Source organism: Poecilia formosa, unplaced genomic scaffold (genome assembly GCF_000485575.1).
Source record: "Poecilia formosa unplaced genomic scaffold, Poecilia_formosa-5.1.2 Scaffold323, whole genome shotgun sequence".
Taxonomy (NCBI): Eukaryota; Metazoa; Chordata; class Actinopteri; order Cyprinodontiformes; family Poeciliidae; genus Poecilia; species Poecilia formosa.
The window spans coordinates 779,719-804,270 of NW_006800262.1; the positions used below are offsets into that span (position 1 = coordinate 779,719).

Genomic DNA, 24,552 nt, shown 5'->3' on the forward strand with positions numbered 1-24,552 from the left:
TCATTTGTGAATGTTAGAGCCTCATTTTCAACAGTGGAGCTATGAAGGTTGAAAAAGGTTATAATTTTGGAGAAAGTCTCATCAACATCAATATTTCCACTAAATAAGAGGCAAAAAAAACCCAACTTGTTTGATAAAGGAAAAGCCTCAGACTCTGAGCCCGGCAGCATCAAACTATTTTTTTATATTAGACAATTAATTTAATTTCACATAATTATCTCGGTAGAAGCCATTTGTTTGTTAAATACTTAATGAAACATATTTACCGTGTTTGATGTTTGTTGTAAATGACGTATAGTCACAAAGAACGAGGTAATTAGTCCAAGTTTGTCGTTTATTGAACGTTCAGAAACTACAGCAGCTGTGATGAGCCACAGCAAAGGTAAACTAAGGTAAAATAACTGAACAGGTGATCAACTCTAAACCACTCGCACCTTTTTACTCTCCGTCTCTCTGTCATTTAAGCACAGCCGCTGCCATGGCAACCTCCTGTGCTCCACAAACCGACCAGAGATTACTTTAAAAACATAACATTCGTTACGATATCAGGTTTTCAGGCTTGATATTTATTTTGCGATCATTAATAAGCCTCCCTGAACACAGCGGTGGTTGATTAGTTCATTTCAAACTCCTGCTCTCCTCGTTATTTTGGTAATTGAACCAAAACGCACATTATTGCGCAATACCTTGTTGAAACAATAATCACTGAGATTATTATTGTTGTTGTTGGGTCATTAATTTGAACACGCTTTATTGATTTTTTTGTTGTTTTTAATAAAGTTATGAACGTTTTGATAAGCCAGAGGAGGACGTGCTGGTCTCAGCGACCTGGTGGTGTTCAGTTTGTCTGAGATCGACTCAAAACCTTCCACAATCGACATATTGCACCGCTGCTCTAGCAAAGCACTAAGAGTTCAGAAACAATATGAAATGGGGAAAAAGTGATTTATTAACTGATTAAATCATGTTTTAGATTGTTCTTGAAAAACTAATCAGTCACGGCTGCACAGTGAACCCGTTGATTCTTTACAGCAGACAGACGCTCCCCTCTCTTGCAGGTACTGCGTACCCCCGCTAAATCTTTTAGGGGTACGCAGTACCTGACCGTACCCTACTTTCACTCATGCTCGTTGCACTATGTGCTTCAGCATTTGCTGATCTCGCTCCGTCAGTTTGCATGGCCTACCACTTCATGGCTGAGTTGCTCTCTTTCCCAAACACTTCCATTTTCTTATAATACAGCTGACATTTGACTGTGGAATATTTAGGAATGAGGAAATTTCACGACTGGATTTGTTGCACAGGTGGCGTTTCATCACAGTTCCACACTGGAATTCACTGAACTCCTGAGAACGATCCATTCTGTCACCACTGTTTATAAAAACAGTCTGCATGCCTAGCTGCTTCATTTTATACACTTCTGGTCATGAAAGTGATTGGAACATCTGATTCCAATAATTTGGATGGGTGAGGAATACTTTTGGCAACATAGAGTTTATAACACGAGATTTGTATTTGTCATTATGTTTCTAGAACACAACAAACTGTAACAAACACTGTAAAATCTAACACTACATCTTAATAACAGTAATAAGTTACAATTACTTACATTTCTGAAAAAGTTGTGGTAACTCATTTCTTTCAATTAAGCTAAACTCAGAAATTAATTTTTGAAGTAATAATTCAGTTGTTTACTGCATTTTAAGTGGTGGTAAAAATGTCAACTTTGGTTTAAGTTGACTTTATACCTAAAAGGAAAGCACTGGACAGTTTATTGATCATTACTGGCTATCATTTATCAGACATTATTATTATTACTTTTTGTTCAAAAATCAAAATATGGTGAATAAGTATAATTAAGAATAGTGCCTCCAAATATCATTTCATGATCCCCTGCAGAAAATAAGTTGATGTTAACAGATAAAACACCAATATGCTACCCTAAAATGTTTGTTACTCTCTAAATACACTAACCTACTGCAGAAATAATGACTAAGCTCTATTTTAGGTATTAATGATTGTTCATGTTGTTTTTCATTGCCCTTTTTGTAGTGTCCATGTTTTTTCCTTTCCATGGTTCACAGCTTTTCAAGGCTGCAATGTCAGACTGTCCCAGTGAAGGTGAATGCATAATTATTTGATGCATACGCAGACCCCTTCAGTGTTTGGAAACAAAGACAGCCGTGTGTTGTGGCAACGGAAGTATGACTGTTTGTAGATGGCTGTCAAGCTACATTAGTGCATCATCTGCAAACAATACTTTGAAAAAGAAACTTTAATAAGTTGCAGTTGTCGTCCAGATTTGTGGACAGTTACTGAGTGGGACAATTCAAACTGGTTGCTTTGTAAAAAACTTTTTTTTAAATCTACACTATATTTTATTTGTAAAATTACTTGGACATTCATACTAAACATAAATGTCTGACCACAGCTTTATTAGCTGCTTTATCTGTAGCTTCATATGGTCTTTTTTTTCCTTTTTAAATCTACATGTTTGAACAGAAAAAACTTAGTAGTTTGTGAAGGAAAATTTAACACAACTGTATCTAAAGCATGTTTCAAAAAAACCTTCTAAAAAAGAATATTAAAGAATGGATGTCAAGGAAAAACTCTTTCCTGACTCTTAGGTACCGATACAAAACAGCAGCTGCAAATAAAGAACTACTGTGGATCAAAAGGAGGTACTTGTGAGCAGAGAACCATCTGGAAAACATCCAACAAAGCAACGCTACATGATTTCAGGGATAGTGAAATTGCTTGGCCCACTTGTTTTTGTAACAACTTTGTCTTTCCTCTCAAGTCAAGGTCCGGACATAGTGGAAGAGAACAAAAACCCCAAACACTGCAGTTTAAGAAACATCAACATTGCACTAAGATAATTTTATCCCAATGAACTCAAATTCAGTGTTCACTTTTGACTGATGGAAAAAAGATCCGGGCTCATTGAATTTGTATCAAGCGCTTTGTCTATGAGCCAGCAGAGATCTGGCGAGATGCAAGGCGTTATTTAACATGGCTGCTGCCCAAGTACCTCAGCTACAGTAACAGACAGGCAGCCAGATAGACAGACAGCCCAGGGGCAATGTTGGGAACAAAAAAACAAAAAACAAATCTAGTAACATTCTGTAAAGAAGCAACAAATCTCTTTTGGTAGCCCATATCTTAAATTCTGTCTAATTACCATCTTCTGTTCAGGCTGTAATTATTCCAAGTGTCACAACACGAGCCTTTTTGATTTGGAACGTAATGAGGCAATCGAAGGAGATTAAACATGGGGGAAGCTGAAGCATACATTTGACTGCTTTTGTATAAATGATGTCCTCTATCTTATAATTATGAACATAATAAGAGAAAAACATGCATTTGAATTCAGTTCAAATAACAGATATGAATAAATCCATATTTTTTGTTACTCTTAATATAGATTTTTTTTGTAAATATCAGCAGTGACCTCCAGTCAACTGATCTTTGGTGACTTACTGTAACTATAATTCAAAGTGTGCTATCCCTCAGTTGTTCTGCTGATTATTTAAATGCTCACTTGATTGTCAACATGTGAAAGCGAACAGTTATGGTGGAGGCAAGTTTTAGTCTCTGGAGGGCAAAAAGGCTAGTGTTAATTATGATGGAGCAGAGCAAAAGGAATTAAAACTAATGAAGTCCTGGGAGACTCGCTTGCTTGCTTCTCACCCAATACTCTTTCCCCTGGTCTCTGTGGGCTGGCACAGTCTGTCAAGAGTTATTTGTCTGTTTTAAACCCACAGAGGAGATATTAGGTGGGGGGAGGGAACTGTGCATGATGTCATAAATGGCTGCATTGTCACAAACAGTCCAAAAATCAAGCCTATTTACAGAATTTAATCTTTTACTTGTAGATGTTTTCATGTTGAAATTAGCCTTAGTTCTGTTCTTGCTCTCTGTCACGCAACACGTCAGCTTACTCTCCGTTTAGCAAAGGATTCTGTTTGGAGCACACAGTTTTACCAGTGATTCTGAACTTCAACATTCATGTGTTACCTAAAGACTGCAGATAAGACAACGTCGACATGATGAGTATGATTAACCTCCTACTACACTGCAGTACCACATCCACTGAAGATTATTTCATGCTCAAAAGTATTTTGTCTGTTTCAAAGAACCATCCTATGAGTATCGTTGATGTTCTCTAGTTGTGACTCCTTGTTGGCTGTAGCCAACTTGATGTGTTGCTGAAGTGAGATTCATAAGAATCTGACAGGAGGCCAGTCACTCACATCCAGCAGTCTCAGGTAGCACAGGGTCAGGGGTTAAATACTGAACATGCTACTGCTTCAAGGTTTTTAACATCAAATGTTAAGAAATCCATTTGAATTGACTTGCAAAGCATAGACTGCCCCCCCCCCCTTCCTCCATGGATCATACTCTCCCCACCCTGTCCACACACATACACAGTGAAGCCCCCCAAGCAGATAGCCAAGCAGCTGTCAGAGAAAACACTGTGCGCTTTTATGAGAGGTTTTTGTGTGGTTTCGGGAACTGACGGTCTGACAGGACAGACCCCCAACTTCCCTGCTGCCTGACCCTGGCATCTGCAGCGATCCTCCTGAGCATTATGCTAAGACCACAGGAGGTTTAAAAACTCTCAGCTGCACTCAGGAAGGCTAGAATGCTCTAAAAATAAAATGAAAGATATGTTTTTGTGTGTGTGAAACTTTTTAGTGTCTTCACTGGCTGTGTCTGACGTCTCACATAAAAACCAGCAGAACCTGCAGGTACAGATGTAGAACCTAACCCTGCTTTAAACAGAACCACCAGGTTCTCCCTGACCTCTGCTTGGTTCCCTGGATTCCCTGATGCTTGTTCTCTAAAGAACCTCCGAGACCAGAACTAGAACAACTTCATTGAGACTGAGGCCCTGTTTGCAATCATTTCTGGTGAAAATGGAAGAGTTTTGTTGTGTTTGTAGTGTACATTTACGTGAAACCACCAAATTTTTTTCTCCGACAACGGCACAGTTTGAAAACGGGTTCCAGAGTGCAATGGTTCTAAAACGTACCAGTCTCAGTTGTCTTGTAGACAGAATAAATGAATCTTTTCTGTCCCTAGCTCATGCATAGTATGACTCAAAACATGCACAGCAAATTCAAAAGTGTTGGATTTCCAGTGTAAGTGTTGTATGTTGAAATACAGTGTTAATTCAACACTTTAGTCTAATTCAACAACATGAGTTTGTTATTCCAAAGAGTTAAATAAAAGCAATTCTGTTCAGTGTTGATTTATAAATTAACACTGAACAGTAACTCAGTCTGGTGTTGATTTAGAAAACATCAGACAGTTCCTCCCACAATTGTAACATATTTGTGACATCACATCAGGGAAGGAGCCACAGATTGGGTGGGGGGTGTAGCAGAGCCCTAACCCAGGCCTAGAGGGGGCCCAGATGGGAGGCAGAACATGCCTTCAGGGATCCAATTTTTTATCACATTTAACAAGAGCTGTTAAAGGAGAGCCCTCTCCTATTTAGAATTGTGTACGATTCCCCAGTAGCTTATGCTTTTTGCTTTGCTGAACTTCCAGAGTTTTTTTTAGGCCTTCTGCCTCAGCCCATCAGCCCTAAGGAATCTTCCCACATCCTGAAGAACCGACAGTTCATCCAGCTGAGGATTTTTGTCATTGTGAAAGTGTGGCATTCAGTGGTTTGACCATACAATTAATTTTGTTTGTTGCCAACAACGCCACCTGGGGTTATCACCCAGGAATTAACGGTAAAGGACACAGATCCGGCTTTGCAATAAGCAAGAGACAGGTTTCAAGACAATAATTTATTATCACAATGACAAAGAATAAAAATACCTGTATCCAAACGAAAAGAAAATTCACAAAATAAATCCAACTAGGCTTACCGGTGTACGACCAGGTCCTGGATGGTAGGCTCCAAAACAAAGAAATCAAAACAAACATCCGTGACCTGAGCGCTCTTCGACATTCGTCACTTCCTGGGAGACATCCCAGGTCCGTTCCCGCCCCTTTCTGTTTGCTGCAGCGAGGTCCTTCTCAATCAGACACACACAGTGTGTGTTTGCCCCCAATATCTGGATGAACAGTATCTGGTGGGGAAACATGAGACGTTCTTTCAAGTAGAACTTTTTTTATTATTTTTTGACACATGCGCACTTATTCTCTAAGAACCTAGCACTAACTAGTGGCGTGGCGAGGGTATTACACCTTTTCGATGCGTACCGTTACTGTGTAAACAAAGATTGTAATTAGAACGTCTTCATGTAAATGTGTGAACAAAAATGGAACAAAAATTCTATTTTCGTTGGATCATTGTCATGTGAACTGGGCCTGAGTCTATGTTGCATTCAGGCACATGCCTTTTAGTCTTTAGGTTGATTCTGAAACAATTGGTTGCACTAGTAAGTTGCTAAATACTAATGCATCCCATACTTTTCAGGGTTCCATGAACAGTTTTGAAAGCAACATTTTCCTTTTACTTCCTAATTACACAAAAAAAGGGTCAGAATGTTAACCAGTTTTTTTGGGGTTTTTTATGTGACCAGGCTAAAGAGAGGGGAAAAAAATCAAAGAGCTTTTGTGAAAGTTGAGTTCCTGGTTGAAGTCAGTTCTCTGAGTTAGTATTTATATTTATAGATCCTATTTAGAAACATCATTTTCTAGAGAAATATTGAAATGAAAAACCATACACAACTAAGAGATCTGCTGTCTTTGTCTTTTGTTGGTCCCACCTCCACAGCTCATCTTTGCAGTGGGCCGTTCCACAAACACCTGCAGGACCTGTTCATCCCTCTGGTGGTGCGATACATTGACCTGATGGAGACCTCCATTGCTCAGTCCATCCACCGTGGCTTTGAGCAGGAGACCTGGCATTCAGTCAGGTACGGCTACTTGTGAGCTGTCTTAGCTTTATAGCAGTAGTGACATTCATGGTGCTGCTCTGGCTGTGCAGTAAGGAACATATTTACTCTGTCCTTGTTATAACAGAATAGTGAATATGACCAGAATAGGACCAATTAATAAAACTTACTTTTAGAAACACTGGAGAACATTATGCATCGACCTAACTCTTCGTACAACTACAATCTAGAGCTAGGTCATCTATAGGTAGATATTTTCTATGTTCCTTTTAGCTCTGTTAGTTGAAGGGTGTAATGAAAAGTGTATGTTTCAAAGATCTGAAACATCGGGCAGAACAAATGGCTTTGGGCTAAATTGCTGCTTTTGATGGTTGTGGCTTCGAAGTGACCAAAACAAAAATTAAAAGGGAACTGGGCCGACAATATTCTACACTCAACCAACCGAAGCAGCACAAACCTTCTGCAAAGGCATGGGACAAGAAACAAATAGAATAAAATGGAACAGGCCAGTGACTCTGATGTCTGCTCTCATTCCTCTTTCATCTGTTTTGCTTTCTCCTTTTGTTCTGCTAAAATCCTCCTTTGTCATGGGTCTCATCTGTTTGGCAGATTGTTAACCAACAATCTAGCCAGTGTTCCTCTTCCTAGAATCTCCAGCCTTCCCCTCACTTTGCCTCAGATGCCCAGCTTCTCGGTACCTGCTTGGTTTGGACCGATCTATGAGAACACGTACGTACAGTGGAGCAATTCATGCCTCTGACAGTCTACGCTATAGGTCTTCAGAGCATCTGAGAAACTATTATTGTTGGAGTTAGTGTTCACTCTTCAGGAACATTAATGTATTCATAATCTGGAACCTGTTTATTTTAGTTCATTCTCCTGTTATGTTCAGATTAGTCAAAGCCTTTTGTGCAGATGGAACTAAAACAACCTAGCTTTCATTTCCTCATCATCTGTCCTAAATAAGAATGAGCTGATGAAGGGTCTTTTCCACCAAGCTGAGGCCAGAACTAACTAAACACCAGTACTTTGTGTCTCCACTGAAACAGAATCCTGCTCTAGCAACAGGAACCAGAACCATTCCAGAACCAGGAAGCCATGGCTTTTATCGGGGACTTTTATCAGGATCATAGAGAACAGCAGCCAATCAGAAACATGTTAACATGTATTATTTATAATTTAATTGTAGTTTCAGTTTTACCACATGTATTTATATCTCTGCTGTTATAAATAACAGTAGAGATATTTTGAGAAAAAAATCCAGTTTTTGAGAAAAAAAACTGGATTTTATTATAAACAAACTCCCAAAGCAGCTGCACTGGCTTTGATCCTGTCATCAGAAACCAAAACTAATCTGAAACTCTGTTAAGCACTTTTTTACCACCACTTTTAATTATTGCTATTATTTTATTTCAATAGTACATTAAAAACAGCAATAGCTAACTATGGAGCAACATAAAAAGTTTAACCATTACATAAAGGGTAAACTAAAGCATTAAAAAAGAACAAAGTTAAATAGGTAGTGATAGTTAATGCATGTATGAGAATTAGCACAATAAAAGATTAAATATTTAGTTTGACAAGAACTAAAATTCTGATCAGAGAAATGTGTTTTTAAAAAGATTTAATATGATTAACACTTTGCATCTCAGATGTATTAAGGCAGTTTTAGCCACAGGTTATTTGTCACCACTTAGTACCTGTGAGCCGCAGTGTTTGAGTGTCGAACAACAGTTCATCTGTGGACCTTCAAGCTCTGGTGGTGAAATATGATGTGTCCTGCCGTCATACTATTGAGACTCTTAAAAACGGGGAATAAAATCTTAAACTAGATTCTGAAATGAACAGGAAGCCTGAGCACGTGTGGTCTTGGTCTTTAGCTCCTGTCAGAAGGCGTGCAACAGCTAAATAAATGATTTATCAAGATCAGCATACAGAGTGGTCACTGATCCAAGCAAAATGTAATAAAAACATGAATTCATTTGAAATCCAATGGAAAATAGGACTTTACTGACACAGGGAACATCAAACAGTAACCGAATGAAACATGTATAAGAAAGTCTTTCACTTCTAGACACTTATTTTACTGCAACTAACTATATGTTTTTTCTTCCTCCTATTGCCTTGAAAACTGGCTCAGAGCTTATCTGTCCAGCTGAGTTTCTCTCCCGGATGAATCCACTAAAGGAACTATTACCACTATTAACGTTTCACTTTTCTATAACATAGAAACAGCTCCTGCAGTGAGGCAGAACTCCTGAGTGTTTCTGTCTTCAGTTGTGGCAGGAGGTTCTCACACTTTCTTTCTGTTATCCTGAAGACAATGTTCCAGTGAAGATAATTACAACTATTTTTACATTATATTTGAAAGTCATCAGAAAAATAGCGGAAGTGTTGCCTTTCCAAGAATGTTTTCACAATGCTATAGAACATTTACGGATTATGCTTAAATGCTGGTTCTGCACCACTGAACTGAACAACTGAACTGAATCCTACTAATTCTGCCAAGAAGATGATGCAGAATGATGCTAGAAGCTTGTTGATGGCTGTAAAAGGCCTGCAGTCGAGGAACAACTGACTAAAGGACATTTAAATCAAATAATATTATATTTGACCTGTTTGTATACTTTTGACACTGCTAGGATCAGAGGAAACAAATTTAAACTTGTCTTATGTTATTGGAACATTCAAGGCCATGATAAGTGTATGCAAACTTCACATGTTCCCTGTTAATGGTGTCTTTGTCTGTAGTTTTCAAGTCCCTGAAAAACTCTGCAAAATCTGTTAATGAGTTGGCTTTTCCCATATTTCTGGACATTAACAGTTTCTGTGGCTGCATCACACCATTGTCTCCCAGGTTTCCACCCAGTCTGGAAAACTCTGGCATTTGATCTCAGTATTTACCAGGCCTTTCCACCTGCCTTCCTCTCTGTCCTTCCTGTGTTCTCTGTGTCATCGTGTTAATGTAAAAGTCTTAGAATTAACAGCTTAGTTTGGATAACTCTGGAATATTTGCCTATGAACTGTGCAGGGACCCAGATGAGATCTGGGTTTAGTGGGTTCTGTTTTAAAGGACAGGACTAGTTGGCAATCCTCTTTCTTTTTGACTGGGAGAATTGGGCTTTTATCACATTGCCATATTAGTGCTGGTCAGAACCGTGTAGACAGGACTTCATGGCTCCTCAGGACCCGTGGTCTTAAAGTATCAAGTCCAGATGAAGACCTGTAGTCTGGACTGACTCAGACTGCCCTCAGTGTTTTCAGTCATGTTGACTTTTTGTGTCTGTCTGAATGTTATTGTCACTAAAAAGAGTATGAAAGGTATCTGACCCTCTTGAGTCTGCATGCTACTATTTGCTAGTTTTGATGTTTGTGATAATATTTGGTGATTTGAGCATTCGCTCATCTACTTGACAGCTGAGCAGAATTTTCAGATCCAGCTGCACATGACAGTCGGTGGAATGTGATCTCAGTCAGTAGTGCTTGTGCTGTGAAGTGTCCATGCCACAATTAGATTCTCAACCTAATAACACAGCAACTTGTTTTTTGTTGCAGCTTGCAAGGAGTAAATCTTCCAGATATTTTGTAAGTTAATTTTTTTTCTCTTTGATAGTAAAAAAAGTTTTCAAATATTTTCTTAAATCTAAACTTCAGTCTCAGGATGATGGGCTGAGATTCCTATCTCTCTAAAGATGTCAAACTAATCCATTCAAAAGTCAATAAGATAATTTTTCTCATTGACTTTCCTCTTAATGTTTATTTAGGGTTGAGACTTAAAAATGTTAATTTAGCTCAATTGATTCCAGAGAGTTTAAGGCCTTTGTAATGTAACACATTTAATTGCTGAATGTAAACCCAGACTAGTGCTGCTCCATCTCCTGTGTTTCCCAGAGGTGGGCAGGTTGCACATGAATAACTGCTGCTAAAGAGAACCCTGAACTGAACACAACTGTGATGCTGCTGATCTCTGCTCATCTATAGACAGAACCAGCGACATTTTTTTTTTTACAAAAATCTGTATTTTGTCGCATTGCAGTACAATTAAACTTTGTAAAGTGAGACAATGAAGAATAGAATAAACAGTGGAAGGAAATGAAGATGAGACTCTGTGAGAGAGCAGAGTGGAGCTTTTGAAGCCGGTCAGAGCAGACTGACCAGTATTTATTGGCCACAGCGCTCAGCCAATAGAAAGCTGTGGTTTTGCAGAGCACACAATACAAATGAATACATTTTTGAGTGCAGTCGTGCTGTTGATGAATTTGTTGTGCAAGCCCCACAAGGCGGTCATCCAGCAGCATTCCATAACAGGAGTAAAAGTATTTTGAACTGCATTTTAAGAGCAAAATTGACAGATGATTTTACTACAAGGCCCAACATTTAAAATCTAAAGCCAGACCTTATCTGTGGTGGACTAAGATGAAAATGTTTTGTCAGCAGGTTTTCAATCTAGAAATGTTTCTATTTACTTTATTGATTTTTAATTCTGCCTGGAGGTGATATGAAAATTATATGTAAATGATTAAAAATCCAAATTCCTGTAAAATGCAGTGACAAAATGAGAGGTTGAGCACATCTGAATATATTGTGTGGTTTCTGGCCCATTTTCAGACTGTTTTACAGTGTACAACAGTTTTTGCGATTGGGATGGGTCTTATTATGTCGACCATGGTGCAATATGCAAAGATATACTACACCATGGTGTTTCTGATTAACATCTCACAAGCAGCTCCTGATCAACAATCTTATGGTTGCAAGAAAATCAAACCAAATTGAAGCACTGTTGAAGCAGCTTTACGAGCCAAAGTTACCTGAACCTTTCACACTAACAAGTTACTCACTGGAATACTGAATACGACTGAAAATATTATACTGTGCATTTTCAGCCTAAAGTATTTCACTTTTTCCCAAATGTAGTTGCAGGATTCAGAAGAGTATAACATGTAAAGATTCTGCTTTTCTTACCATGAGACATCCTGAAAATAAATGCACCTGAATCTTTATGGTTGGATAAACCACTGTATGAAAGCAAATATCTCTAAATCTGCAGTCATGATAAAATGAAGTTCCTGCATCTGTCTAACTCCAGTCACAGCCCCCAACGATGAGTACCAGTTAAAATGTTGGGACATGATCAAATTATCTAAAGTTTCATTGAAGACTATAAACACAGCAAAATATTGAGGGTTTTTTTCTCATAAGTCAGGTGTGTCTAAAATAAGAAACTGTGAAACTTAAACATCCAGCTGAAGCAAAAATGGAGGCAAATCATCAGCATGGAAACTTTAAAATAATAGTTCAATAGTAAACACATTAACATCAATGCATCATCAACAGTTGAACAGAAAAGAAGAGATGGAGTAGGTGAAGGAAAGGCATTCATAAACTTTAGTGGCTTAGATATAAACTTTATTTTGTATACATAGCTTTTTGCTTTGGATAAAAAGAAACTGCTAAACATTGTTGTACAGCAAAGAATTTTAAAACTCTTCAACTTATGCGCTCAGGATTTTAATGATTCACTGCTAATAAAGAATCTTCAACCTGAGTTTTAATATGAAATCTTTGCTTGTTTTCTGACATTTCTCTATTCTATTTTTTATTTTTTATTTTTGCAGTGTTAGTAATCTCCATTTCACTTCCTTGCATATCTCCCATATTTCCGGTGGTCTAGGATGACATGCTACCATTAGAAAATACCACTCCATCGACTGTGTTTGACTTGGACCAGCAGGGCCAGGCTTCCACCAACTTCAGGAACTTGTAGTAAAATTGTGTGTCAGAATTGTAAAGTATTATGCAGGCTACTCATGTCAGATGTACCTCTGCTGTCGAGTTTATTTAGTCCTGCTTAAATATCATAGCAATGACCTTACCTATGACATTACACAAGACAACCTTACCCAATCTCATGCTAAATTATGAGGAGGCTCTTTTTGTGCTGATGAAGGTTATTTATCTTGAGTTGACAAAGGCTCTGACTGGCGTAAAAAGACACACTCTGACCTACTTTCTGAATAATTCCTCTTTTAATTATTTGACCACCTTGGATTGCTCACAAGCTGTCTAGTGCATTGAACTTTCAGCTCCAGAATAATGGCAATGAAAAGAAGAAAAGGAGACGGTGACGCTAAAAGTACGATTCATCCCCTTGACTCTGGAGAACACTGACACCATTCGGTCCACTGGACACTGTAAAGAGGCAACACACACTGTCAGGATCTGGGGTCGTTTGAGTTTGTTTTTTGGGGTTTTTATTTGCTTCTGTGGTTCTTAGTTCCTCTTAGAAATTTCGTTTTACTTTGTTCTAGTTCTTTCTTAGTTAGTCTAGTTTCATTATTATTTTGTCTTACTTTTTTATTTTGGTTAGATCTGTCTTGTTCGTATTTTCCTTTAGTTCAGTTCTTCTTAGTGGTTCAAGTTTATTCCTTATAGTTATTCTTTGTTACCCTAGTTTTTTTTGTTTCTTTAGTTTAGCCAATCTATAGTGTTGGATTTATTTGCTATTCTCCTGTGTCACTTCCTCTCTCTCTCCCTCAGTCTGCCTTCTGCTCCCTCTCCTCACACCTGCTATCAGTTAGCTGATCATCCCAGGTCTTTTGTTCATCGTTCACCTCCCCAGTATTTAAGCTGCTCAGTCTCAGTCCCTCCTCGTAGACTTCTGTCATTTTCTTGTACTTCTCCTCAGCTGCCTCCTGTGTCCTCTCTGGCTGTGTTTTGGATTGTTTCTTATTTCATTCTGGATTCCCTCATTTTTGTAACTCTGATATTAATCTTTCATTAAATATTCAACTCAACATTACAAACATGACACACACTTTTTAGGCATAAGAGAAAAGTCCATATTCATACAAATATTTGCCTGATCTCTTCATATTTAAACCTACAAAAAATGAGTTTTTACACATTTATCTTTGGCAAGACAAGAAGCATTGTGCTAGAGGTGCGACAGAACAAACTTGCTAACACTAACCCAGCCCTATTGAAGCACACTGACTGAAAAGACCAGTAGCTTGTCTTATATCTGCTTTGAAAACATTTACTGTAAAAATGTCCTTTGGAGAAACACTTATCAGCTATTCAACACAAAGTGCTGTGAAAAAGTATCCCATCCTTTCAGATTTCTTTGGGGTTTTTTTTTTGCCATATTTATATATTTTATATTTTGAAACATATTTTATCAGACAAAGAAAATATGAAAAAAAGCTGTTTTCAAAATGATAATTTCATTTATTATGTAAAACAAAACTACTCAAGTGATCTGGTCCCTTTGTGAAAATATAATCTCCCCCTGATGTCTAAACTATCATTATTAACTTTTTGGGGTAAATTATGCTAACGACACCCAAACCTGATTACTGCAAGACCTGTAGAATCTGAAAATCCCCAAACAGAACCTGTCCAGATCCTCTGTTTGGGATTATGGGTTGTTCCACCACGTCTCACTGGGAGGAGACCCAGTGGACCCAGAGCCGTTACCCACACATGGAGACGTGTGTGGATACCTTGCTCCTCATGTGTACCGTGAGGAGCAAGGTACACATGGAGCAATGGAGGACCGCAGGAGGGGCCAGCTGACCAGGTCATCAGGACTCATCCAGGAGGTCTCAGAAGATCCCACAACAGCATCTAAGCTCTGCAGGCCTCACTGCAGTGATTCAACAATTAGAAAGGAAAACTGGGAAAAATTGACCTCAGTGAGAGTTCCAAGGCTATAAAACTTCAGCTGACTAAAAGACCATAAAGGGCTAATAATTAAATAGCTAAAGAAATCTATAGCAAATGGATTTTAACAGTGATGTGCCATCATTTGAAGTTCTCAAATGGCTGTCCTGTGTTTTTGATAAATTGCCTAATTTTTTATCTGTTTTGTTTTCATTGTTCCATCAGAACAATGTGAACAATGTTCCATCAGTGGTGAACGATGGTTTGACTGATCAAGGACTAATGTGTTCTGAATGTTTAATTATGTTGGCCTTTTACCCATTATTTGCAGCTGAATAAAGGAGCAGCTTGTTAGATAAGTAAAAGACAAAAGTCACTAACTTCAAATAAACACATTAATAACACAAAAGTTTCTTTTGAAAAGTTTTAGCTGTTCAACTAGTTCAGTCATCAAACATTCTCATCACTATGCTTCATCAGTCGTATTAGCTAGGTAGAATGACTAAACATAGAAACATTGAAAGGAAAGTGAAGCACTGAGTTGGTGACATACGGTACACCTGTTCTTCCTGCTTTTCCAAAGAACTCTCATTTGTCTGGTTTGTAGCTTTGCAGCAGATCTAGCGTGGATGGCCATTTTGGAGGGCGATGGAGAGTTTGGAGGTTCTCAGGAGACCATTTGAGGGTGTTTTTCTTAAAAAGACTTGAGTCTGACTCTGCCAACCATTCCCACAGCACAGTACACAGTGCTCCTCCACCTCACTTCACTTGGCCGGCCACTACTTTAGGAAAAAAAAAAAAAAAAGAAACAGAGGGGAGAAAAAGCTGGCACTTCATTAACAAGCACAGACGGGTGAGTGGGATCGTCCCATTCCCTGGGGAGCCGGGCGGAGCACGTTCACTGAAGAGCACCAGTAATTAGACATAAGGGGGATAGCCACCAAGCTTTTAATTGCAACACAGACTCAACCCAAAGTATTTATTTCTGTGCAGCATTTATAAGGTAACAGTCTTTTAAAGGCAAAGTGAGAAAAATGAGGGAGTTAGAAGGACATGTTACTCCTCCCTCCCCTGTGGCGGTGGTTCTAGTTGTGGGCGCTGTACACTTGGATGTTGATGGTGCTGAGGGTTGTCTTGTTGCTGTCTAACCTGTTTGCAGGGGAGAGAAAGCAGCAAGATGTCCATCTGTCTCTGTCCTCATGGTGCTGTTTACCAAGTGAAAACACGCAGCTTTGAACCCCAGTACATAATTGGCAGGGGTCGAAGGGTCATGTTCAAGAAAAAAAGATCAAATATTGAACTAATTTCATGGACATTTACAGCAACTGAGAACAGGAATAATGTATTTATGAAGTTATGCTTTCATTTCAAGTTTGTCAAACAATAGTCAACTAAACTAAGCGTATTCAGGAACAATGAGGATGTATCATAGAGTCGCATATACAAATTCTGCATATTGCCAGAAACAGAAATACTTCAGTTACCACAACATCTGACAATCATGCAACAAATTCTAGGGATCAGCACATGCTGTTCCTTCCCATGTACTTTAGTTTTTTGGTTCTCCTTTAAATGAACATAAGAGTGTGAGGAGCATTTCTCTATGTAATACTAAGAAATTAGACTATTAACAACAACTAGAATTGGATGACAGAAAGTGATGATGTGACAAATTTGTGGTATCAAGACCCATATCCAGCCTTCAGTTCTTGGTAGAGGGTTGGCTGCTCTCCACTGTGGCATCATGAAGTTCAGTAACTCCAGGATGGATAGTGTTACCTCGTCAACATACTGGCCATCACTCTGTCCAGCAGCAGACCTCATGGAGCCCCTCTAGCAGGCTGCCGGGGCGGCACAGATCAAGTCACCTTCTGTTTGTAGCTTGGCCAAGACTGACTCTTGGCCTGAACAGTGGAAAAACCACTTATGTCACTAGGAGTGATGAGAGGTGTTTCATCCTTTACAATGGGAGATACCAAACTCTCTGTACTGATCCTGCTGGGGTCCAGCACCTCCAGACCTCCCCTGATTTTGTGATGTCAGTTTGGTTTTCTTAGGCTCACATTCACCTGACATGGTTGCTTTGATTTGTGATTAATGATGGAACCATTTTGTGAAAGAGGTGAATGGGACGAGTCTCAGGAGGCCCCACACAGAGGACCCATAGAGAAAAGATGGACAGACACCCTACACTGACACAGAGCTTTTTTTAAGGATCTCACCATAACCACTGATACTTGTTTGTTGGTAGAGTTATGTTATTGCATACAGTAATTGCTCAGCAAATGACCAAATTATGGAAAGCATAATTTCTTCTGCAATTTTTAATCTTTTATTTTAAAACACAGGAGTCAAAAATTAGAAGGTTTCCAACATTCAAAATGGGAAACATAACTGACTTGACAACACAAATGGCAAACGAGCGCTTTTCTGGTGAACCAGGAGATCTGTCTTATTGTTAGCTATGATCACATTTTCTGCATGTTAGTAATTATAGGATGCTACTTTGCTAAAGTTGTTTGACACAATCAAGTGGCCAATGTAAATATATTTTGGATTCCACCTCCAAATGGCAATGGCAGGGAAAGCTAAAAAGTATTAGACAAATGTTTATATTGGATTATGGCAGGAAAGACTGCTACCATTTTCATGCTTTTCATGTTTTTCTTTTATTGTTAAATAATTAGTTGTTCATCAAATCAAAGATTGATGAACTCCACAGGTCTTTGAACTGCTTTCTGCTGCTGACACTTTCTCCACTTTGCAGTAATGGATCGGCCACCTCTGAGGATTTATTCTGGAAACTGGACGCTCTGCAGATGTTTGTGATGGACCTGCACTGGCCAGAACCAGAGTTTGCCAAACATCTGAAGCAAAGACTCAAACTGATGGCCAGTGACATGATGGAGGCCTGTGTCAAAAGGTCACCATTCTAATGGCATGAGTAAATATTACTAGAGGTCGACCAACATCATCAGCCTGCCAATTTTTGCTTGTTCTTGCTCAATTTTTAGACTGGCATGTATTTGGACAGCATTGTATTGCCACTGTTGTGTGTATAGAGGGTGAGAGTAGCATGTACACTAAAGTGATTGACAGTGCTAAAACTTTTTTTTTTTTTTTAAAACATTCTTTTAAATAAAAGTTACATACTGGCAAGCTGACATGGACCCAGACAGAAACACCTTCTGTTTAGACACTGTGCGCATGTGTGTGTTATTACCTATATGTTCCCCAACGACGGAGCGAGTGGAGAACCTTTTCACAGCCACAGTTGTGTAAAACAAAAAAAAAGCCAAATCAGAACATATTTCTCCTTTGTGGAGGAAGCTGATGGAATATCACTTTATGTTCACTTCAGTTTGTTTATATAGAGGGATTATTTGTTTGTAAACACAGTGGATGTGCATGTCTGTAGCAAGAGCCACGGGACCTTTAAAGGCTCATTGGTTACCATGGTTACCCGTATTAATGTAGCTATTTTAACATTAGGTAGCATGTTGTCAGTCAGCGGACTTCAACTATTTATCACATTGTAATAACTTATTCTAATTCGCATGAATGAGATGCGTCTTAATGACTCATAAGCATTGAATGTAGGTGATTCGATAAATGACCAGTGAAAATGCCTCAAACGTCGGATATTATTTGCTAGCAATAATATAGCAATTTTGTTCAGCAGGTAAATAAGACAAACATGTAGATGGTAAGTGCACCGGGATAGGATTTTCCTAAAATATAAATTTGCATTTAAAAAAAACGGAATTCATATTTAGTATGAAAACGACAAATAGGATATTCCTTCCCAGCTTGGTCACAACTAGAAGAAAAATGAAAATATAGCTCCGCTACAGGTGATTAACTAAGCCTACAAAAATAAAAAATTCAGCGGGTTGAACAGGGTAGGTGAGGTGCAGAGACGATGTGCTAAAAATAAAACCTCTGATATCTACACGTCGCAAATGCTGCGTGCGGGAGTTGCGCCGGGTGATCTACGCTGGCTGCAAGTTGTACGTTTTTTTTATTAGCCTTATTGTAAATAGTTAGAATAATATATTCTTAGCTATATTCTGACGGTGACATGTGCAGTCGAGTGGCTGCAGACGCAACTTGATGTCAGTGTTTTTCCCAACCCTGGTCCTCAAAACCTGCATGTTTTAGATGTTCCCCTGCTTCAACACACCCTATTCAAATGATTGCAATTCAACAAAACCCTGTTGATCAGCCATCAATTGAAATCATTTGGGCTGAACCAGGGGGATGCCTAAAACATACAGGACAGTGTGCCTTGAGGACTGGAGTTGAAAAACACTGCTCTATAATACTTAGTCACAAAAATATCTTGACCAGCAGATTACTAGAATTACAAAAATAAAAATCAGTGCTGCTTCATTTAGCTTACTTCTACCTAAAATTTCACAGGTTTCAAGTAACAGCAATTGAAAAACATTCTAATCAAAGGAAACATCTAAATAAACTACATGCAAAATAAAATGGTCTGTATGGGCTAAATCAGCAATTGATCGTGATTGAATTTCAAAAATCTGTATCAGCAATAACCAGTCGGCCTCTAAATGTCACACCAATTTTTTTGCAGGAACTGTTAATATAAATTAATATCTTTTTTATTTTTTTTTATCTTGCAGGACAAAATCTGCATTTGAAGCCAAAATGGCGAAAACAAGTCGGTCTACAGAATTCCGGGTTCCTCTTTCTGTCTGCACCATGTTCAACGTGCTGCTGGATGCCAAGAAGCAGAGCTCCAAACTCTGTGTGCTGGACTGCAACCAGGAGGTAAATTTAACCAGACACGGTAACCATAATACAATGTTTGGCATATGTAACCTAACAATTATGATAAATAATTTATTGTTAATAAAAATTATTAAAGGGAAGTTTAATGTCAAATCAACTTTTTGAGCTTTATGTCACCTGCTCCTGCAATGCTCTGCCTACTTACTCAAAGCTACTTGGAGCTTCAGTCTCCAGCCAAACGTCTGCCCCACAATGCACCCCTCCCACATAGCTCCTCTAGACTAGCAGCAGCAGCAATTAGCAAACACCTGGTGGAACTGTACATCTGCTGAGCTTATCATACAAACTACAACGCACTAAAAACTGTTCCAAACGCCATTGATGGACAGCATGGAGAAACATTGTTGTGATGATGTACTGAAGGTGGAGTGTAGGAAAGGGCAGCAGGTTCTTAAAGAAACAACGGCCAATTTCAAGATGTCAGACTGATTGTGATCACATCTAAACACCCACATCTCCCTCTGCTTTTCACTGGTATCTTCCTTGCTAGCTCCTGCCAACAAGGAGAATTCACTTCCATCATCACATATCCTGTTTTTATCACATGCATTTCTATGCTGAAGCTGAATTCTGATATTGTTGTTTACTGACATTTTACGATTATTAATCAGATAATTAGTTTTGAAGTTATTTTTTAGTATTCCATTTATTTTTAATATCATAATTCATTGGTTACTTGATTTGATAATTTGCTTATTATTAGTTTTTATGGCTTAGTAGTTTAGTTGCAGTTTGGTAGTTTCAGTATATGGTTTATTGCATATTAATAAATTCTGACTTCACAGAGAAGTTGTTTGTGCTATTTCTGGTGTATGTGTGTGGTGTTTGTGGTCCATAGGGCTGAATTGATTCCTTCATGAGATGACTGAGACTGAATGTGACCAGGAAGATGGAGCACATCACCCATTTCTAAATGGAATACATGGAGCCAATGGAAGCATTTGTTGGTTTATAAGTCACTGAACAGCTGAGAATTTTTAGACATGTTTGGTTTGAGACAATATATTTTAATTTTTTATTGAAAGTGGTGGTTTATGTTATGGACTATATGGCCCAGGGCGACATCGGAAAGGGGCACCAAAGAACTAGAAAAAAAAAACCTTTCAGTTGTTCCCCAACAAGTTTGCTATTTGTATGAGTAATAGAGTAAGTTTCCCTTAGTTGCTATTGAGTATGGGAAGACTACATGAACTGCTTTCTGCTGCTGCTGCTGCTGCAAAAAATCAGATAATCACTTGCATTTTAATTGTATAGAGTGCGACAGGAGGGGCTTGAACAACAGCATTCGTATTTATATTTCAGGCTTACAAAGTTGGGTATAGTGATTAATTCTGATAAATCAAAGTGTGAGACCTTGATCAGATTAATCTGATCAAAGTTTTTGGTCGATTGATAGCACTAGTTTTCATGCTCCTCTAGTCTGGAGCAAACTTCCAGAAAACTGCAGAATAGCTGAAACACTGAATTCCTTTAAATCAAAACTAAAACGCATCTGTTTAGAACTGCCTCTGACTCATAATAACTGGAACATTGATCAGTATATTTGATGATGACTTTGATGGTAGCATTTAATAAAATGTAATATTTATTGCTGTTTCATTATTGGTTACTGTATTATTGTTTAATGGTGAGAACTATGAACTCCCTTGTTGAATTGTTCTATACAAATAAAGTTGATTGGTTAGTTAGAAGCATTTTGGTCAGCACTAAAATTATTTTATGCAGTTGAGTTTATTGAAGCATCTACAACAGTCAGTCAGTATTACTGAGAGCAAGGTGTTTACTGATTGGTTGTGATACTTACATAGGCATGATAGTATACTTTTAGGTTTCTTATTAGATGTGGGTTGAATTCCTTTTTACTTCTTTTTTAAATTAAACAAGGTATCAGAAACATTTCTCACTATTTTCAGCTGCATATCTAAGATGGCAATCTCTTGTCCCAGCACATCCTAAAGATACTCTTTTGGATTGAGATCTGGTTACTGTTGGAGCCTGGTCTCAGCTGTAGCATTTAAACAATACTCCATTGGTGCTAAGGCGCCCAAGGTGTGCCAAGAAAATATTCACCACACAATGACCAACAACTCCAGCCTGAACAGGTGAAACAACAAAGAATCTGTCTGTGCTGTTCTGTTGTTTATGCCCATTTCTGCCCCATCTGAATACTGCAGCTGAAAACAAGACTTCACTACAACTAGAGCAAATATTTCCACAAAATCCTTCAATACATGACAAAATCATTGCAATACATGATTCAGTTTGTCTGTATTAGGTTTATTCAGTTTAAAATGTCCAACATCTAAATAACCTTGACTGATGTTCCCTGACTGAAAAATGAATAGTTCTAAGGAGCTTTTTAAAGAATAAATGCCTTTATCTGTCTTCTTTCAGCTTGTTTTACATGTTTTGTTCATAAAGACATCAGTGGGGGAGGCATCAGGATTCTAAATAACAAGTCACCAATGAATTCTCTCACAGATAAATGTTGCATAGTCTTACAATTGCCGTCTCCTGCTCAGTGTTCCGGCTATTGAAGTAAATCACAGTTGAGATGAAATATTTGTGTCAAGGTGAAATATGTAATAAAAAATGATAAAAAGGTTAAAATCTACAACAATAAAAATAGAGGAACATGTTTCTGAACTCACAATGACCTCAAATAAAATAGAGTAGAGATGTTTTTATAGGGAGATTTTGTTCTTACAAGTGGGTTAGCTTAGCACAATTGGTACTTCAGTTTATCAAACTTACTTAATTAACATATTTTTGTCATTATCAGAGCAGCTCTTTTATATAATATTTTTATGCATGTAAGTTTAATAGCAGCTGTCTGAAAATGGAATGTGTTTTGTGGTGCTGGTTGTTCCTGTTCTTCCTGACAGCAGGAGCTGCAGACCTTTTCACTGAGCTCAATAAATAGAAAATCTTTACACCCTGGATACTTAACTAAAGATCACACTGAACAATAAATGCTTCCACTGCAGACATAGGCCATAAATAATTATAGCAATTCAGTGGGGGAAACTGTTTGCTCAGTGTCTGTAGACAGCACAGTTGTGTGTGTTATCGCTCTGGGCCTCCTGCTTTACTCTGGCTTGTATATTTGGAGTTAGATGCATTCAGTCTTCAAGTCCTACACAAAGACCTTCAAGTGGACGATCTTAGAAACTCCTCCTTCAGGGGTCATCTAGAACACTTGCTCAGCAGATGCCCACTTAGATTCACAGAGAAACTGTAGCTCTACTTTGAGCTGCTCTAGAATAATCATCTTCTCATCATATACCTAAGATTTAGTCCAAGAGGCTGCTGAGGAGGAAGCTCAGTGCAGCCACTTGTTTGCAACCTCATTCTTTGCATCACTATCCACAACTCATTCCCCTGAGAGGTGCAACAAATACTGTTAAACTGAAAGTTTCAGCTTTTGTCTCAGCTATTTCTTTACAACGATGGTCTGTATTACATCTGCATCACAGCAGACACAGCCCAGTCCAGGTGTTTAAACCCAACTATAGCCCTTACTGTTCCACTTGGGACAACTTCTTCTTCCCCACCTGAAGGAGGCACGTTTCTCCACTGGAGTGACCAAGTGGCAAGATGGATCAGTGAATCAATGTGTTGTTCATTATCAACATGCAGCTTTCTGTCTATAGAGGTGGTTGCTTCAACCTGTATTTATAGGGATTAACCTCTTGATTTTGCCAAGAGGCTAATCTCTATACACAGCAGTGAGGGGAAGAACGCCTCGTCTTTGTGAAACTGTGTATTTATTTATTGTATAAACTCAGAGTTTCTGGTTATTTGTGCAGGTAGTGTACAAGTTTATTTCCAGTTTTTGGCCCTCTGACAAACATAAGCCAGCTTTATCTACACGCAACTGATAGATTGCTTCAGTATTTCAATGCACATGTAGGCATTGTTTTTACTGAATATTTATCCAGTTCACTCACAGTGTTTGTTCTAAATCTCACATGATTTACACTACAAAGTGATATATAAATAGATTTAGTAGCTTTATACTTATAAATGGTATGTATAATCTTTTCGTGTGTGCACAAGCAAATTAAACAGATTTGCACAATATTTATTTTATATGTTGCATAATTGCTCACTGTGTCATCTTTTGTTTCATGTTCTCCTATGCACATCTGTCCTCCACATTATTGATTGACTTCCAGATTGACATACAATGGGTAAGTCACTCCGTCCCCTCATACCCTATTTTCTTCACACCCATCCCACATAAGGTTCCCATTTTAAAATGGAGTTTTTAAATCTTATCTGCTCTGTCATTATCCAAATGTTGTTTTTTTTTTAATCCCCCTTTTTAAACTGACATGTTTGCATTAACAGCACTTTAGGGTCAGGTCACTGGCCTTGTTGTGCTTACTGTTCATATATTGTCATATTGTGTTACTGTGGACACACATTAAGTAGGATGAAACTACCAAAACTAAGCAGATAAAAAGATTTAATTATGGCATCTCAAACCTAAAAACCATTGTTGAACAGATCACTGTCATCTCCAGACCTTTTGGTTTCCATCCATTTTCTGCTCTACCAACTGCGCCACTTTTGGTTTCTAACTGTCAAATTGGATATTTTAGAAGTTTGTTTAGTCTGAGGTGTGTATTGTTCCACTATTGCCATTTGGACAACATTCATTATAACTTAACAATCATTCTACTCAACTGTTTTTTGACAATAACAGCTGGTATCAAAGTGCCCGTTCTCCCATACTCACCACCCCCCCACATGCTTCCCCAAGGACACAGTTGAACACCTTCTCCAAGTCGACAAATATCTTTCTAATAGCTGAGGTATTTGAAACGAAGATTCCACTACTGCTTTCTGAAAGGATACTATGGGACCATGGTAGATGTTTCAGTAATAAAAGAGAAGTAGTCTTATAGTCAGGGCTAAGATAGATGTATAGCTTTAAAACTGCAGTATGTAACTTTTGTTAAAAAAAAAAAGAAGTTATTTACATATTTGTTAAAACTAAGTAAGTAAGTAAGTAAGTAAGTAAGTAAGTAAGTAAACTTTATTTCTATAGCACTTTTCACAGACCAGGGTCACAAAGTGCTGCACAAAGTGTAAGAAATAAATAAATTAAAAGCAACATACAAAACAATAAAACAAGTATTACGCTAAAAAGCAAGTTTAAAAAAGTGGGTCTTAAGTTGTTTCCTAAAAGTGTCTATACAATCCAGAGATC

General features: G+C 38.2%; 1 protein-coding gene across 1 annotated transcript in view; it reads left to right on the forward strand.

The window, feature by feature from the left end:
• Window positions 1-24,552, forward strand: part of LOC103152713 (calcium-dependent secretion activator 2-like) — a 220,452-nt gene that overhangs the window by 151,747 nt on the left and 44,153 nt on the right. Inside the window, exons 20-24 of the mRNA XM_016661313.1 lie at window positions 6,737-6,878; window positions 7,467-7,586; window positions 17,287-17,442; window positions 19,166-19,313; window positions 23,513-23,581. Coding sequence (XP_016516799.1) covers window positions 6,737-6,878; window positions 7,467-7,586; window positions 17,287-17,442; window positions 19,166-19,313; window positions 23,513-23,581 — 635 coding nt within the window. The remainder of the gene's footprint in view (window positions 1-6,736; window positions 6,879-7,466; window positions 7,587-17,286; window positions 17,443-19,165; window positions 19,314-23,512; window positions 23,582-24,552) is intronic.